The sequence below is a fragment of the Mustelus asterias genome, unplaced genomic scaffold (assembly GCF_964213995.1).
Source record: "Mustelus asterias unplaced genomic scaffold, sMusAst1.hap1.1 HAP1_SCAFFOLD_539, whole genome shotgun sequence".
Classification (NCBI taxonomy): Eukaryota; Metazoa; Chordata; class Chondrichthyes; order Carcharhiniformes; family Triakidae; genus Mustelus; species Mustelus asterias.
Window position 1 is genome coordinate 233,568 of NW_027590490.1, and position 16,399 is coordinate 249,966.

The 16,399-nt window shown below is 49.6% G+C and overlaps 1 protein-coding gene across 1 annotated transcript in view; it reads left to right on the plus strand.

The window, feature by feature from the left end:
- The window catches only part of slc6a7 (solute carrier family 6 member 7), a 61,038-nt gene that overhangs the window by 25,929 nt on the left and 18,710 nt on the right, over positions 1-16,399 (plus strand). Inside the window, exons 2-7 of the mRNA XM_078205003.1 lie at positions 5,345-5,579; positions 8,474-8,605; positions 9,757-9,905; positions 13,144-13,193; positions 13,920-14,058; positions 15,048-15,182. Of these exons, the coding sequence (XP_078061129.1) occupies positions 5,345-5,579; positions 8,474-8,605; positions 9,757-9,905; positions 13,144-13,193; positions 13,920-14,058; positions 15,048-15,182 (840 nt within the window). The remainder of the gene's footprint in view (positions 1-5,344; positions 5,580-8,473; positions 8,606-9,756; positions 9,906-13,143; positions 13,194-13,919; positions 14,059-15,047; positions 15,183-16,399) is intronic.

Genomic DNA, 16,399 nt, shown 5'->3' on the forward strand with positions numbered 1-16,399 from the left:
AGATACAGAGTAAAGCTCCCTCTACACTGTCCCCATCAAACACTCCCAGGACAGGGGCAGCACGGGGTTAGATACAGAGTAAAACTCCCTCTACACTGTCCCCATCAAACACTCCCAGGACAGGTACAGCATGGGGTTAGATACAGAGTAAAGCTCCCTCTACACTGTCCCCATCAAACACTCCCAGGACAGGTACAGCACGGGGTTAGATACAGAGTAAAGCTCCCTCTACACTGTCCCTCATCAAACACTCCCATGACAGGTACAGCACAGTGTTAGATACAGAGTAAAGCTCCCTCTACACTGTCCCCATCAAACACTCCCAGGACAGGTACAGCACGGGGTTAGATACAGAGTAAAGCTCCCTCTACACTGTCCCCATCAAACACTCCCAGGACAGGTACAGAACGGGGTTAGATACAGAGTAAAACTCACTCTACACTGTCCCCATCAAACACTCCCAGGACAGGTACAGCACGGGGTTAGATACAGAGTAAAGCTCCCTCTACACTGTCCCCATCAAACACTCCCAGGACAGGTACAGCACGGGGTTAGATGCAGAGTAAAACTCCCTCTACACTCTCCCCATCAAACACTCCCAGGACAGGTACAGCACGGGGTTTGATACAGTGTAAAACTCCCTCTACACTGACCCCATCAAACGCTCCCAGAACAGGTACAGCACAGGGTTAGATACAGAGCAAAGCTCCCTCAACACTGTCCCCATCAAACACTCCCAGGACAGGTACAGCACGGGGTTAGATACAGAGTAAAGCTCCCTCTACACTGTCCCCATCAAACACTCCCAGGACAGGTACAGCACGGGGTTAGATACAGAGTAAAGCTCCCTCTACACTGTCCCCATCAAACACTCCCAGGACAGGTACAGCACAGGGTTAGATACAGGGTACAGCTCCCTCTACACTGACCCTATCAAACACTCGCAGGACAGGTACCACACGGGGTTAGATACTGAGGTAAGCTCCCTCTACACTGTCCCCATCAAACACTCCCAGGACAGGTACAGCACGGGGTTAGATACAGAGTGAAGTTCCCTCTACACTGTCCCCATCAACCACTCCCAGGACAGGTACAGCACGGGGTTAGATACAGAGTAAAGCTCCCTCTATACTGTCCCCATCAAACACTCCCAGGACAGGTACAGCACGGGGTTAGATACAGAGTAAAGCTCCCTCTATACTGTCCCCATCAAACACTCCCAGGACAGGTACAGCATGGGGTTAGATACAGAGTAAAGCTCCCTCTACACTCTCCCCATCAAACACTCCCAGGACAGGTACAGCACGGGGTTAGATACAGAGTAAAGCTCCCTCTACACTGTCCCCATCAAACACTCCCAGGACAGGTACAGCACAGGGTTAGATACAGGGTACAGCTCCCTCTACACTGACCCTATCAAACACTCGCAGGACAGGTACCACACGGGGTTAGATACTGAGGTAAGCTCCCTCTACACTGTCCCCATCAAACACTCCCAGGACAGGTACAGCACGGGGTTAGATACAGAGTGAAGTTCCCTCTACACTGTCCCCATCAAACACTCCCAGGACAGGTACAGCACGGGGTTAGATACAGAGTAAAGCTCCCTCTATACTGTCCCCATCAAACACTCCCAGGACAGGTACAGCACGGGGTTAGATACAGAGTAAAGCTCCCTCTATACTGTCCCCATCAAACACTCCCAGGACAGGTACAGCATGGGGTTAGATACAGAGTAAAGCTCCCTCTATACTGTCCCTATCAAACACTCGCAGGACAGGTACCACACGGGGTTAGATACTGAGGTAAGCTCCCTTTATCCAGTCCCTCCAAACATTTAGGGGAGGCAATGGCCTAGTGATATTATCATAGAAACCATAGAAAATTACAGCTCAGAAACAGGCCTTTTGGCCCTTCTTGTCTGTGCCGAACCATTTTATGCCTAGTCCCACTGACCTGCACTTGGACCATATCCCTCCACACCCCTCTCATCCATGAACCTGTCCAAGTTTTTCTTAAATGTTAAAAGTGACCCCGCATTTACCACTTTATCCGGCAGCTCATTCCACACTCCCACCACTCTCTGCGTGAAGAAGCCCCCCCTAATATTCCCTTTAAACTTTTCTCCTTTCACCCTTCACCCATGCCCTCTGGTTTGTTTCTCCCCTAGCCTCAGTGGGAAAAGCCTGCTTGCATTCACTCTATCTATACCCATCAAAATCTTATACACCTCTATCAAATCTCCCCTCATTCTTCTACGCTCCAGGGAATAAAGTCCCAACCTATTCAATCTCTCTCTGTAACTCAGCTTCTCAAGTCCTGGCAACATCCTTGTGAACCTTCTCTGCACTCTTTCAACCTTATTTACATCCTTCCGGTAACTAGGTGACCAAAACTGTACACAATACTCTAAATTCGGCCTCACCAATGCCTTATATAACCTTACCATAACACTCCAACTTTTATACTCGATACTCCGATTTATAAAGGCCAATGTACCAAAGGTACTCTTTACAACCCTATCCACCTGTGACGACACTTTTACAAAGAACAAAGAACAAAGAACAGTACAGCACAGGAAACAGGCCCTTCGGCCCTCCAAGCCTGTGCCGCTCCTTGGTCCAACTAGACCAATCGTTTGTATCCCTCCATTCCCAGGCTGCTCATGTGACTATCCAGGTAAGTCTTAAACGATGTCAGCGTGCCTGCCTCCACCACCCTACTTTGCAGCGCATTCCAGGCCCCCACCACCCTCTGTGTAAAAAACGTCCCTCTGATGTCTGAGTTATACTTCGCCCCTCTCAGCTTGAGCCCGTGACCCCTCGTGATCGTCACCTCCGACCTGGGAAAAAGCTTCCCACTGTTCACCCTATCTATACCCTTCATAATCTTGTATACCTCTATTAGATCTCCCCTCATTCATTTTAGAGAATTCTGTACCTGTATTCCCAGATCCCTCTGTTCAACTGCACTCTTCAGAGTCCTACCATTTACCCTGTACGTTCTACTTTGGTTTGTCCTTCCAAAGTGCAATATCTCACACTTGTCTGCGTTAAATTCCATTTGCCATTTTTCAGCCCATTTTTCTGGTTGGTCCAAATCCCTCTGCAAGCTTTGAAAACCTTCCTCACTGTCCACTACACCTCCAATCTTTGTATCATCAGCAAGCTTGCTGATCCAATTTACCACATTATCATCCAGATCATTGATATAGATGACAAACAACAATGGACCCAACACCGATCCCTGCGGCACACCACTAGTCACAGGCCTCCACTCAGAGAAGCAATCCTCCACAACCACTCCCTGGCTTCTTCCATTGAGCCAGTGTCTAATCCAATTTACTACCTCCCCATGTATACCCAGCGACTGAACCTTCCTAACTAACCTCCCATGAGGGACCTTGTCAAAGGCCTTGCTGAAATCACGAGACTATTAATCCAGAAACTCAGCCAATGTTCTGGGGACCTGGGTTTGAATCCCGCCACGGCAGATGGTGGAATTTGAATTCAGTAAAAAATATCTGGAATTAAGAATCTACTGATGACCGTGAAACTATTGTCGATTGTCGGAAAAACCCATCTGGTTCACTGATGTCCTTTAGGGAAGGAAATCTGCTGTCCTTACCTGGTCTGGGCCTCCATGTGACTCCAGACCACAGCAATGTGGTTGACTCTCAACTGCCCTCCAAGGGCAACTAGGGATGGGCAAAAAATGCTGGCCCAGTCAGCGATGCCCATGTCCCATGAATAAATAAAATAAATTCCAGTTTATTACAGGATGGGAAGCAGGAGTAAAACACGCCACAGCAGGAATTGAAGGTGAGCAGATAGTCTTCCCAGAGTTGTAGAAAATATTCAAACCATACAGTGTGATCAAAACCGCTGGTTCCCATGTGTTGTTTGTGGGCTCCTGCTGTACAATCTGGCTGCAGCATTTATTCATTAACAGCAGAGGTAATCTCTCAGCTAACATGGACTTTAGTAAGTGATGAGGATGTAATGTCGTATTAGTTGCTGCTTTACCCAGAGAGTGGTTCGAATGTGGAACTCGATATCACCGGCAGTTCTGTTTTTGAGACCAATGGTACATTCATCTGAGATTGAGGGGAAGTTTGATGGAACTGGTCAGAACTGTTAGTGCACTGAGAGTGACCAGGGAGAAAATATTTCCAGATAATTGACAAGAAGGTTGATGAGAATGTTTTTACACAGTGAGATGTTGCGATCTGGAATACGCTGCCACAAAGGGCAGTGAAGGCCAATTCAATTAGACAAACGCTGGAAGGCAAAGTGTTGCAAGGGGATGGGGAAGGAGCAAGGGAAATGGAAATAATTGGATAATTCTTTCATAGAGCCGGCACAGACACAATAAGCCAAATGGATTTCCTCTGCTACACAGGAACAGCCTGTTCCACCATTCACTGCGATCATAGCTGATTGTTATCTTAACTCCATCTCTTCTCCTTGTACCTGCCAAATAACACTCGCAATCTCCATGTTAAAATTCACCCTCAACTTCAAGAGGTTTCTTTTGTTTGGGAGAGAGTTCCAGATTTCCATTATCCTTTGTGTGAAATGTTCCTTCCTGATATCACCCCTGAAAGGACAAGCTCTCATCTAAAGTTTATGTTTATTTATTAGTGTCACAAGTAAGGCTTACATTAACACTGCAATGAAGTTACTGTGAAAATCCCCTAGTCTAAACACTCCGGCGCCTGTTCGGGTACTTTGAGGGAGAATTTAGCATGGCCAATGCACCGAACCAGCACGTCTTTCAGACTGTGGGAGGAAACCGGAGCACCCGGAGGAAACCCACGCAGACACGGGGAGAACGTGCAGACTCCACTTAGACAGTGACCCAAGCCGGGAATCGAACCCGGGTCCCTGGCGCTGTGAGGCAGCCGTGCTAACCACTGTGCCACCGTGCCGCCCAGCGTGCCACCGTTAACCTGGTTCTCATAATTTAACCCTTTTAGAGAGAGGGTCATTCTGGTGAATTCATCCCTCCAAGGCCAGTCTACTCTTCCTGTGTGGAGGTACCCAGAACCCAGTGACTCCAGGTAGGGTCTCTGCAAAGCCCTGTCTCAACTCCGCCTTCGTAGCCCAACTCCACTCAGGTAACGGGCAGCAGTCTGACAGAATGATTGTACAGAATTGTTGGTGCAGATGTATCGAAGGGGAAACTATGACTGAGAGATGGAGAGTTTGATGGAGTTGAGTGAGGAAGGATGGAGGAGAATAACTGTCATCATGGATTGGTTGGGCTAAATGGCCTGTTTCTGTGGAAAATTTCAACCCATGCCGACATTGCTAATATCCGTCTATCTCTTTTCTTCACACAGGTTTCTATGACTCTAAGCAGCGGGAACTTGGAGAACCATGTGAGGACCCAGGAGGCTATTGAACCCCAGCCCCAGCCCCAGCCCCCCGCTGAGAGCTCGGCGCCTGCTCCTCAGGCACTGCCATCCCGAGGAACCTGGGGTGGGAAGCATGAGTTCTTGCTGTCCTGTGTCGGATACTGTGTGGGACTGGGCAACGTGTGGAGGTTCCCCTATCTCTGTTATCGCAATGGAGGAGGTAGGAAACAATATTCCATCGGAATGATGCTAGCCACGCTTTTCATTCTGTCTAATTTTCCTTTCTGCTGAGTATCTAATGTTTTCCCCCGCCCCATTTTCACATTGAGATTACCCCCGCCCCCCCACCACCACACCCCCCCCCACCCCCCCCCTCCCCCCCCCCCCCCCCCCCCCCCACCCCCCACCCCCATTGTGTTGTGTGGCCCTATCACCTTGCTGAGTGGGATAGAGCCATAATTCTATGAAGCCATTCACCATCCTGTCTTGGAAATATATCGCCATTCCTTCACTGTCGCTGGGTCAAATACTGGAACTGCCTCCCTCACAGCACTGTGGGGTGTGCTGTTCAAGAAGGCGGCTCACCACCACCTTCTCAAGGGCAATTGGAGATGGGCAATAAATGCTGGCCAGCCAGTGATGCCCACATCCCGTAACTGAATATAACAGAACAAAATGGTGCTGTTATACTTGCCATCTTAACCTAGCTTTTGATCATCTGACGTAACATTTGGCATGGTCTGGAATATAGAATCATAGAATCTCTGCAGTGCAGGAGGAAGCCATTTGGTCCATCGAGTCTACACAGACCACAATCCCACCCAGGCCTTATCCTCACAACCCCTCATATTTACCCTGCTAATCCCCCTGACACTTGGGGCAAATTTACCACGGCCAATCAATCTAATCGTACATCTTTCAGACTGTGGGAGGAAACCGGAGCACCCGGAGGAAACCCACACAGACACAGGAAGAATGTGCAAACTCCACACAGACAGTGACCCGAGGCTGGGAATCAAACACGGGTCCCTGGCGCTGTGAGGCAGCAGTGCTAAACACTGTGCCACCGTGCTCCTGTGAAGTGCCTTGGGATGTTTTATTGTGTTAAAGGCGTTATACCAAGTTGTTGTTGACCTGACATCAGTAGCATGGTGAGGATGTAGAATGAAGCCAGCACAGATCCAGTTGTGTTCCTGATCCTGGGCATCCCCTAAGCTGGAGGGACAGCGGGGTTAGAGCCCAGTGCGGGAAGAAATTCTGGTCAAGAACAAAGAGCAGTACAGCCCAGGAACAGGCCCTTCGGCCCTCCAAGCCTGTGCCCATCATGATGCCCGAATTAAACTAAAAAAATCCTTCTGCCCTTACCCAGTCCGTATCCCTCTATTCCCTCCCTATTCATGGACCCATCCAGATGCCTCTTAAATGTTGTTAATGTTCCTGCTTCCACCACCTCCTCTGGCAGCGCGTTCCAGGCACCCACCGCTCTCTGTGTGAAAAACTTCCCCCGCACATCTCCCTTAAACTTTCCCCTCTCACCTTGAACCTGTGCCCCCTGTAATTGACACTTCTACCCTGGGGAAAAGCCTCTGACTATCCACCCTGTCTGTGCCTCTCAGTTTTATAAACCTCTATCAGGTCTCCCCTGAGATCCTGGAACTTGTGATGGAATCCCGACACCTCTGGGATAGTTTGGACTTTTCAAAGGGACAGCATGCGGGGGAGGTGGGCGGGAGGCAGGAAGCTGCTCAGAGTCCATGAACAGCCCATGATGCTGATTCAGGAGTTGGTTAAGCGGCCTGTCCGTTCGGGAATGCAATTTTCAATGTCTTTTCAGGCAAGCCTGAACCATCTTTTGTACATTGATGTCTCGCTGTCGGGATCCACGTGGGGCCCAAGTAAGATTTGTCATGGTTGATATTTATTCCCAACCACTGCCTGCTCTCCACGCTCGCTTTCTGCCACATTCATCCTGCGAGCTTCCTGAGCGGCTTGCCTCAACATGACCACAAAGCAGCAGCCCACTGCATGCTGCCGCCTGCCTTTGCTGCTGGTGCCAGGCTGGCAGCTCCACTCCTAACCCACTCAGAGCCATTAACTGGGAGCTGATCTAGAACCCTGCACTTGTGTTTCTCACGATGTGTTCCTGATCTTGTACTCTGTCTCTCTAATACAGATGTGTTCCTGATCTTGTACTCTGTCTCTCTAATACAGATGTGTTCCTGATCTTGTACTCTGTCTCTCTTTATTCTAGGTGTGTTCTTGATCCAATACTCACTCTGTCTCTATTCCAGATGTGTTCCTGATCCTAAGACCATAAGACATAGGAGCAGAATCAGGCCACTCGGCCCATCGAGTCTGCTCCACCATTCAAGCATGGCTGATATTTTTCTCATTCCCATTCTCCTGCCTTTTCCCCATAACCCCTGATCCCCTTATTAATCAAGAACCTATCTATCTCTGTCTTAAAGACACTTGGCCTCCACAGCCTTCTGCGGCAAAGAGTTCCACAGATTCACCACTCTCTGGTTGAAGAAATTTCTCCTCATCTCTGTTTTAAAGGATCGTCTCTTTAGCCTGAGGTTGTGCCCTCTGGTTCTAGTTTTTCCTACTAGTGGAAACATCCTCTCCACGTCCACTCTATCCAGGCCTCGCAGAATCCTGTGAGTTTCAATAAGATCCCCCCTCATTCTTCTAAACTCCAACGAGTGCAGACCCAGAGTCCTCAACCGTTCCTCATACAACAAGCTCTTCATTCCAGGGATCATTCTTGTGAACCTCCTCTGGACCCTTTCCAAGGCCAGCACATCCTTCCTTAGATATGGGGCCCAAAACTGCTCACAATACTCCAAATGGGGTCTGACCAGAGCCTTATACAGCCTCAGAAGTACATCCCAGCTCTTGTATTCTAGCACTCTCGATATGAATGGTAACATTGCATTTGCCTTCCTAACTGCCGACTGAACCTGCACATTAACCTTAAAAGAGTCCTGAACCTGGACTCCCAAGTCCCTTTGTGTTTCTGATTTCCGAAGCATTTTCCCATTTAGAAAATAGTCTGTCAATCTCTATTCCAGATGTGTTCCTGATGCTGTGCTCTCTCTGTCTCTGCTCTAGGTGTCTTCCTGATTCCGTACTGCATCATGATGCTGTTTACGGGGCTGCCTCTCTTCCTGATGGAGTTGAGTCTGGGACAGTACGGAGGAGCTGGACCGATACAAGTGTGGAAATGCTGCCCTCTGCTGAAAGGTTTGAAATATTGCAATCTGTCAATCTTCATTCCTGTGTTGCTCTTGGCTTTCAGAGGGTGGAATGTTGCGCTGTTGATGCCAGTGGGACATCCCGGTACCGTTGCAGTGAGTGGAGGTTTGGCTCAGCGCGAAACTCTCCATCCTTGTTTGCAGCGACAGCGCAGCGTGAACAGTCGGCAAGATCGCACCCGTATTTTATTGTGAAGGAGCTGGCTCCTACTGGGAACAACTACACAGCTCAGAGGACAACTCTCTCCAGCAATGACAGGGGCAGCAGCGCCTCAGGTTCACGCCAGTCCCCTAAATGTTTAATCGGGACTGACATTACGTCTCATGGACTGAGGGAGTGCCGCACTGTCAGAGGGTCAGTACTGAGGGAGCGCCGCACTGTCAGAGGGTCAGTACTGAGGGAGTGCCGCACTGTCAGAGGGTCAGTACTGAGGGAGTGCCGCACTGTCAGAGGGTCAGTCCTGAGGGAGTGCCGCACTGTCAGAGGGCTATTTGAGGAATTTATAAAAGAGGGTTATTTTATTCCTGTAATGTAACCTGCTAACCTATAGGAGGCGTTCATTCACTCCTCAGTGCGTTTCACTGTTCATTTAGTTTGGGATGATTCGTATCTGAACTCCATCTAACCGAGCTTTGGTGACCTAACCCAAGAGTACCTAAGGTTAAGTTTATTTATTAGTCACATGTAGTCTTACATTAACACTGCAATGAAGTTACTGTGAAAATCCTCTAGTCGCTACACTCCGGTGACTGGATCAATGCAGTTTTTCAGACTGTGGGAGGAAACCGGAGCTCCTGGTGGAAACCCACGCAGACACGGGGAGAACATGCAAACTCCACACAGAGAGTGACCCTAGCCGGGAATCGAACCCGGGTCCTTGGCGCTATGAGGCAGCAGTGCTAACCACTGTGCCATCGTGCCGCCCCAGTATCTGCAAATCCTGGTCTTGGGAAATCAGAATATTCCTGCTGTATTTCGAGCCTTTGGCAGGAGTAAGTTCCCAGTCTCACTTCCTGTAGCTTCACACACAGCCAGTCTCTGCAGCACTGTATGTGACGGAACCATGGCTTGCTCATCACCAACTGCCCTCACAAGAGTCTGGTATCCAATGAAGTTTGATGTTCTTCCTACTTTCCCAGGGATCGGAATCGGAATGCTGGTCGTTGCCTCTTTGGTCTCTCTTTACTACAACGTGATTATTGCCTGGACATTCTTCTATCTGGGAAACTCCTTCCAGAACCCTCTGCCTTGGTCCTGTGAGGCCCCAGCAAACTTTCACCTGTGTCAGGTAAGGAGGACTCCCTCTCTATTGACTCCAGTTGGGAGGGGATGTCTCTGAATGTGGGGGTGCAATGGGAAACAGAGAGAATGTGTGTCCTTGGAGACAGCCTCCCACATCCCACCATCCCTCACACACAGCGATGACAGCAATGGCAGCTGAACTTGCTTTGGTTGGTTGAAGGAGAAATGTTAACCAGGATACTGAGAGAGCCCCCTGTACTGCTCTGGGATTGTTAATAACCAAACTGTGTAGCTGGGATTACTGTTTAACATCTTATCAATGGCACATCCAGCAGCACTGGGTCACAGTGCATGATAGGGCCAAGGGTCACAGTGCAGGATAGGGCCAAGGGTCACACTGCAGGATAGGGCCAAGGGTCACAGTGCAGGATAGGGCCATGGGTCACAGTGCAGGATAGGGCCAAGGGTCATAGTGCAGGATAGGGCCAAGGGTCACAGTGCAGTATAGGGCCAAGGGTCACAGTGCATGATAGGGCCAAGGGTCACAGTGCAGAATAGGGTCATGGGTCACAGTGCAGGATAGGGCCAAGGGTCACAGTGCAGAAAATGGCCAAAGATCACTGTGCAGAAAAGGGCCAAGGGTCAGAGTGCAGGATAGGGGCATGGGTCAAAGTACAGAAAAGGGCCAAGGGTCACAGTGCAGGATAGAGCCAAGGGTCACAGTGCAGGATAGGGCCAAGGGTCACAGTGCAGGATAGGGCCAAGGGTCACAGTGCAGAATAGGGTCATGGGTCACAGTGCAGGATAGGGCCATGGGTCACAGTGCAGGATAGGGCCAAGGGTCACAGTGCAGGATAGGGCCAAGGGTCACAGTGCAGAATAGGGTCAAGGGTCACAGTGCATGATAGGGCCAAGGGTCACAGTGCAGGGTAGGGCCATGGGTCACAGTGTAGGATAGGGCCAAGGGTCACACTGCAGGATAGGGTCATGGGTCACAGTGCAGGATAGGGCCATGGGTCACAGTGCAGGATAGGGCCAAGGGTCACAGTGCAGGATAGGGCCAAGGGTCACAGTGCAGTATAGGGCCAAGGGTCACAGTGCATGATAGGGCCAAGGGTCACAGTGCAGAATAGGGTCATGGGTCACAGTGCAGGATAGGGTCATGGGTCACAGTGCAGGATAGGGCCAAGGGTCACAGTGCAGGATAGGGCCAAGGGTCACAGTGCAGGATAGGGCCAAGGGTCACAGTGCATGATAGGGCCAAGGGTCACAGTGCAGAATAGGGTCATGGGTCACAGTGCAGGATAGGGTCATGGGTCACAGTGCAGGATAGGGCCAAGGGTCACAGTGCAGGATAGGGCCAAGGGTCACAGTGCAGGATAGGGCCAAGGGTCACAGTGCAGGATAGGGCCAAGGGTCACAGTGCATGATAGGGCCAAGGGTCACAGTGCAGAAAATGGCCAAAGATCACTGTGCAGAAAAGGGCCAAGGGTCAGAGTGCAGGATAGAGGCATGGGTCAAAGTACAGAAAAGGGCCAAGGGTCACAGTGCAGGATAGAGCCAAGGGTCACAGTGCAGGATAGGGCCATGGGTCACAGTGCAGAAAAGGGCCAAGGGTCACAATGCAGGATAGGGCCAAGGGTCACAGTGCAGGATAGGGTCATGGGTCACAGTGCAGGATAGGGTCAAGGGTCACAGTGCAGAAAAGGGCCAAGGGTCACAATGCAGGATAGGGCCAAGGGTCACAGTGCAGGATAGGGCCATGGGTCACAGTGCAGGATAGGGTCATGGGTCACAGTGCAGGATAGGGCCAAGGGTCACAGTGCAGGATAGTGTCGTGGGTCACAGTGTAGGATAGGGCCAAGGGTCACAGTGCATGATAGGGCCAAGGGTCACAGTGCAGGATAGGGTCATGGGTCACAGTGCAGGATAGGGCCAAGGGTCACAGTGCAGGATAGGGCCATGGGTCACAGTGCAGGATAGGGCCAAGGGTCATAGTGCAGGATAGGGCCAAGGGTCACAGTGCAGTATAGGGCCAAGGGTCACAGTGCAGGATAGGGCCAAGGGTCACAGTGCAGAATAGGGTCATGGGTCACAGTGCAGGATAGGGTCATGGGTCACAGTGTAGGATAGGGCCAAGGGTCACAGTGTAGGATAGGGCCAAGGGTCACACTGCAGGATAGGGCCAAGGGTCACAGTGCATGATAGGGCCAAGGGTCACAGTGCAGGATAGGGCTAACCTCAAGCTCTGAAATGATTTGAAGTGATATCTTTATTGGTGACAGTGATTATCTTTTATTCAGCGTAAGCATGTCCTGACCCTAGTGTTGGGTCAGTCAATGTGACACGCAAAACCTCAACAGCTTCTGTCCTCTGCCCCTTCCTTTACACAGCAAAGCCACTGGGAACCGATTTAACCCAATCATCACCTTGCTATCATTTGAACTGTCTAATTACAAAGGATCTTATGAACCTATCTGCCTGCCCGGGCCTGCTCACAGTCTCAGCATCTCTGATTTCCCACAATTGGACCCACATCAGAGCCTAACCATCCCAATGCCAAGATGGGCAAAAGCAACGTTGTGATGTTGGAATGAAGCAATTTCTCTCAGTCCCAGCCCCGCCTGGGTCTCTGAGATTCTGCTCAGGTGGGTTTTAGTTTTCACTCAGCAGCCCGAGTGGTTTCAGCGTGGGCAGATTTCTGCTAAAGTTAAACCTTTTAGCTTTTGGTCACCAATGGCCCAAGTCATTTCCCATCAAGTCAGCTCTCAGCCACGCCGCGCCAGAGCCTATCCTTAAAGATAGACATAGAAACATGGACAATAGGAGCAGGAGGAGGCCATTCGGCCCTTAGAGCCTGCCCCACCATTCCTTACAATCATGGCTGATCATCCAACTCAATCGCCTGATCCCACCCTTCCCCCAATATCCTTCAATCCCCTTCGCCCCAAGAGCTATAAACAGGATTAAAGAAATAGAGCAAGATAAGATTGACTAGAACAACAGAATGAATGAAACAGGTAGTCAGCCATCGTATTTCTGCTAATGTTTAATAATTAGGGAGAAAACCTGATGGAGAACTCCCAAGATTTTTACAACTGGGAAGAGTGAAAGTGTTGGGGTGAACCAGATCACCGACAATAAGCTTAGGATGTAAAGCAAAGCTGTTTCTCCATCACCGCCTGGCCAGAAGATTTGAACCCTCTCCCTCCCAGCACTGCGGAAAGACCTTCACACACACACATACACTGCTGATCTTAACTGTTCTCTCTCATTCCCTGCAGAATCTAACTGCTAACCGCACTCATCAGAGCGCCAGTGAAGTCTTCTGGAAGTAAGTGGTCTCTTTCCCTCTCTTTTGCTCCAGTTTTATTCCTGATGGTGTTATAGAGTCACAGATTTATAGAATCATACAACGCAGAAAAGGCCCTTCGGCCCATCGAGTCAGCACCAACAATAACTACCATTAAAGTCGCACTGATCCCATTGTCCAGCACTTGTCTTGTATTCTTGAATGTTATATTTCAAGTGCTCATTCAAATATTTTTTGAAGGTTGTAAGGTTTCCAGCCTCCACTACCTTCCCAGGCAGCGCATTCCAGATTCTCACCCCCCTCTGGGTGAAAAAAAGTTTTCTCAAATCCCCTCTGAATCTCCTGCCCCTCACCCTAAAACTCTGTCCCCTCGTGATTGACCCCTCAACCAAGGGGAACAGCTGCATCCTACTCAACCTGTCCCTTCCCCTTATAATCTTATACACAGTTCCTGTTGCATTATTAAATAGATAGAAGGCTGAGCATGATGCAGCACTTTACACATCCCAGCAACATCTTAGATCAATAAGAATGACATTGAGTCCTCAGTGGTAATCTCAGACATTCAGCTAAACAGCTCAATGCTGCCGTTTTGTCCCACAAGTGTCTCAGTTAATATGTGTACAGGATGTTGAAACTGTGATGATCTTGCTGTAGTGATTCCCTGTAAACACGGAGATTCTTTGCCATTCTGTGCTGTAGTGTCCTGGCACATGTGTCTAATGGAGTGCGTTCCTTCTTTTGCAGTGAGCGTACACTGGGACTGTCGAGGAGTTCAGGCCTAAACGACCCAGGCCCTGTGCGGTGGGAGCTGGCTATTTGCCTCCTGGCTGCATGGGTCATCATCTTCCTGTGCTGTCTGAAAGGGATTCGCAGCTCCGGCAAGGTGAGCCGGTCGCCGAGACTATCTACTTCCAGTAATTAACACCAGTCAAGAACATCTGATGAGAAAAGATCATTTGGATCATCAACTATTAACCCTCCTATCAAACCCCAATCCCACATTAACCCTTCACTCAAACCCCAATCCCACATTAACCCTTCACTCAAACCCCAATCTCACATTAACCCTTCACTCAAACCCCAATCCCACATTAACCCTTCACTCAAACCCCAATCCCACATTAACCCTTCAATCAAACCCCAATCCCACATTCACCCTTCAATCAAACCCCAAACCCACATTAACCCTTCAATCAAACCCCAATCCCACATTAACCCTTCAATCAAACCCCAATCCCACATTAACCCTTCAATCAAACCCCAATCCCACATTCACCCTCCTATCAAACCCCAATCCCACATTCACCCTCCTATCAAACCCCAATCCCACATTAACCCTTCAATCAAACCCCAATCCCACATTAACCCTCCACTCAAACCCCAATCCCACATTAACCCTTCCCTCACAGTCTGTGCCTCTAGTTACCAACCCTCCGACACCCACAACCTCCGACCTTGCAAAGCAGTCAGCTGCTGTTTTTAGTCAATCTCCACCCGCTCCCCTCCCCCCCCCCCCCCCCCCCCCCAAGGCTAACCTCACAACTCGACATTGCAACTGCACCAATGAGATTGTCAATGTGGTGTCAGCTGGAGTTGGATTGTGCTGTGGGATGGAGCTCGTTAGGAATTGGTTTGGGGTTGTCAGAAACAGATTCCATAAAGACCTCTCACAGATAGATTGCAAAAGTACAAGACATTAATTCCATGAGTGCGAGCTGGCTTGATCCAGTCATGGCAAGCTCAGTCTGTGACCCACTTTGTGAATGCATTGTCAACTGTGGGATTAATCAGCCGGACTCCCTCTCGATGGCAATGTCTGACTTTCCCATGTTGCTTTGTCCTGACACCTTCCTATCTCTCTGTGCTTTTCAGATTGTTTACGTGACTGCAACATTCCCCTACCTGGTTCTGATTGTGCTGATTATCCGGGGTGCCACACTCAAAGGCTCCTTACAGGGAGTGCAGTTCTACCTCAGCACCAACTGGAAGCGTCTGGGTAGCGCTCAGGTACGAAGCGGATCATGCATCCACACACTCTCCTTCCCAACAGCCTCACGCTGTCTTTTACTCAGACTCTTTCTGTAGCAGATCCTGAGAGCTCTGCCTGCTCTTCCTACTGACTGTTAGAAGCTAGTTCACCAACTTACTGCTTTCCTTTGTCTTCGCACCTACTTTATCAAAGTACTCATTGGTGCAGTGGTCCTTTCACTGGGCTAGTAATCCAGAGACCCAGGTTCTAAGGACACAGGTTCGAATCCCACCACAGCAGATGGTGAAATTTGAATTCAGTAAAAATCTGGAATTAAAAGTCTAACAATTACATTGTTGTAAAAACCCATCTGGTTCACTAATGTCCTTTAGAGAAGGAAATCTGCCGTCCTTACCCAGTCTGGCCCAAATGTGACTCCAGATCCACAAATGCCCTCTGACCTGGTTTATCAAAGCATTCAGTTCAAAGGCAATTAAGGACGGGCAGAAAATACTGGCCCAGCGACACCCACTTTCCATGAATGAATTCTTAAAAATAACAGCATGGTGAGAGACCTGGAGTTCTGGTGGATCAGAGGGATTTGGGGATGCAAGTATCTCAATCGTTAGAATGCACTGTCTGAGAGTGTGGTGGAGACAGATTCACACAGCGAGTGGTTAGGATCTGGAATGTACTGTCTGAGAGTGTGGTGGAGACAGATGCACACAGCGAGTGGTTAGGATCTAGAATGTACTGTCTGAGAGTGTGGTGGAGACAGATTCACACAGCGAGTGGTTAGGATCTGGAATGCACTGTCTGAGAGTGTGGTGGAGACAGATTCACACAGCGAGTGGTTAGGATCTGGAATGTACTGTCTGAGAGTGTGGTGGAGACAGATTCACACAGCGAGTGGTTAGGATCTGGAATGTACTGTCTGAGAGTGTGGTGGAGACAGATTCACACAGCGAGTGGTTAGGATCTGGAACGCACTGTCTGAGAGTGTGGTGGAGACAGATTCACACAGCGAGTGGTTAGGATCTGGAATGTACTGTCTGAGAGTGTGGTGGAGACAGATTCACACAGCGAGTGGTTAGGATCTGGAACGCACTGTCTGAGAGTGTGGTGGAGACAGATTCACACAGCGAGTGGTTAGGATCTGGAATGTACTGTCTGAGAGTGTGGTGGAGACAGATTCACACAGTGAGTGGTTAGGATCTGGAATGTACTGTCTGAGAGTGTGGTGGAGACAGATGCA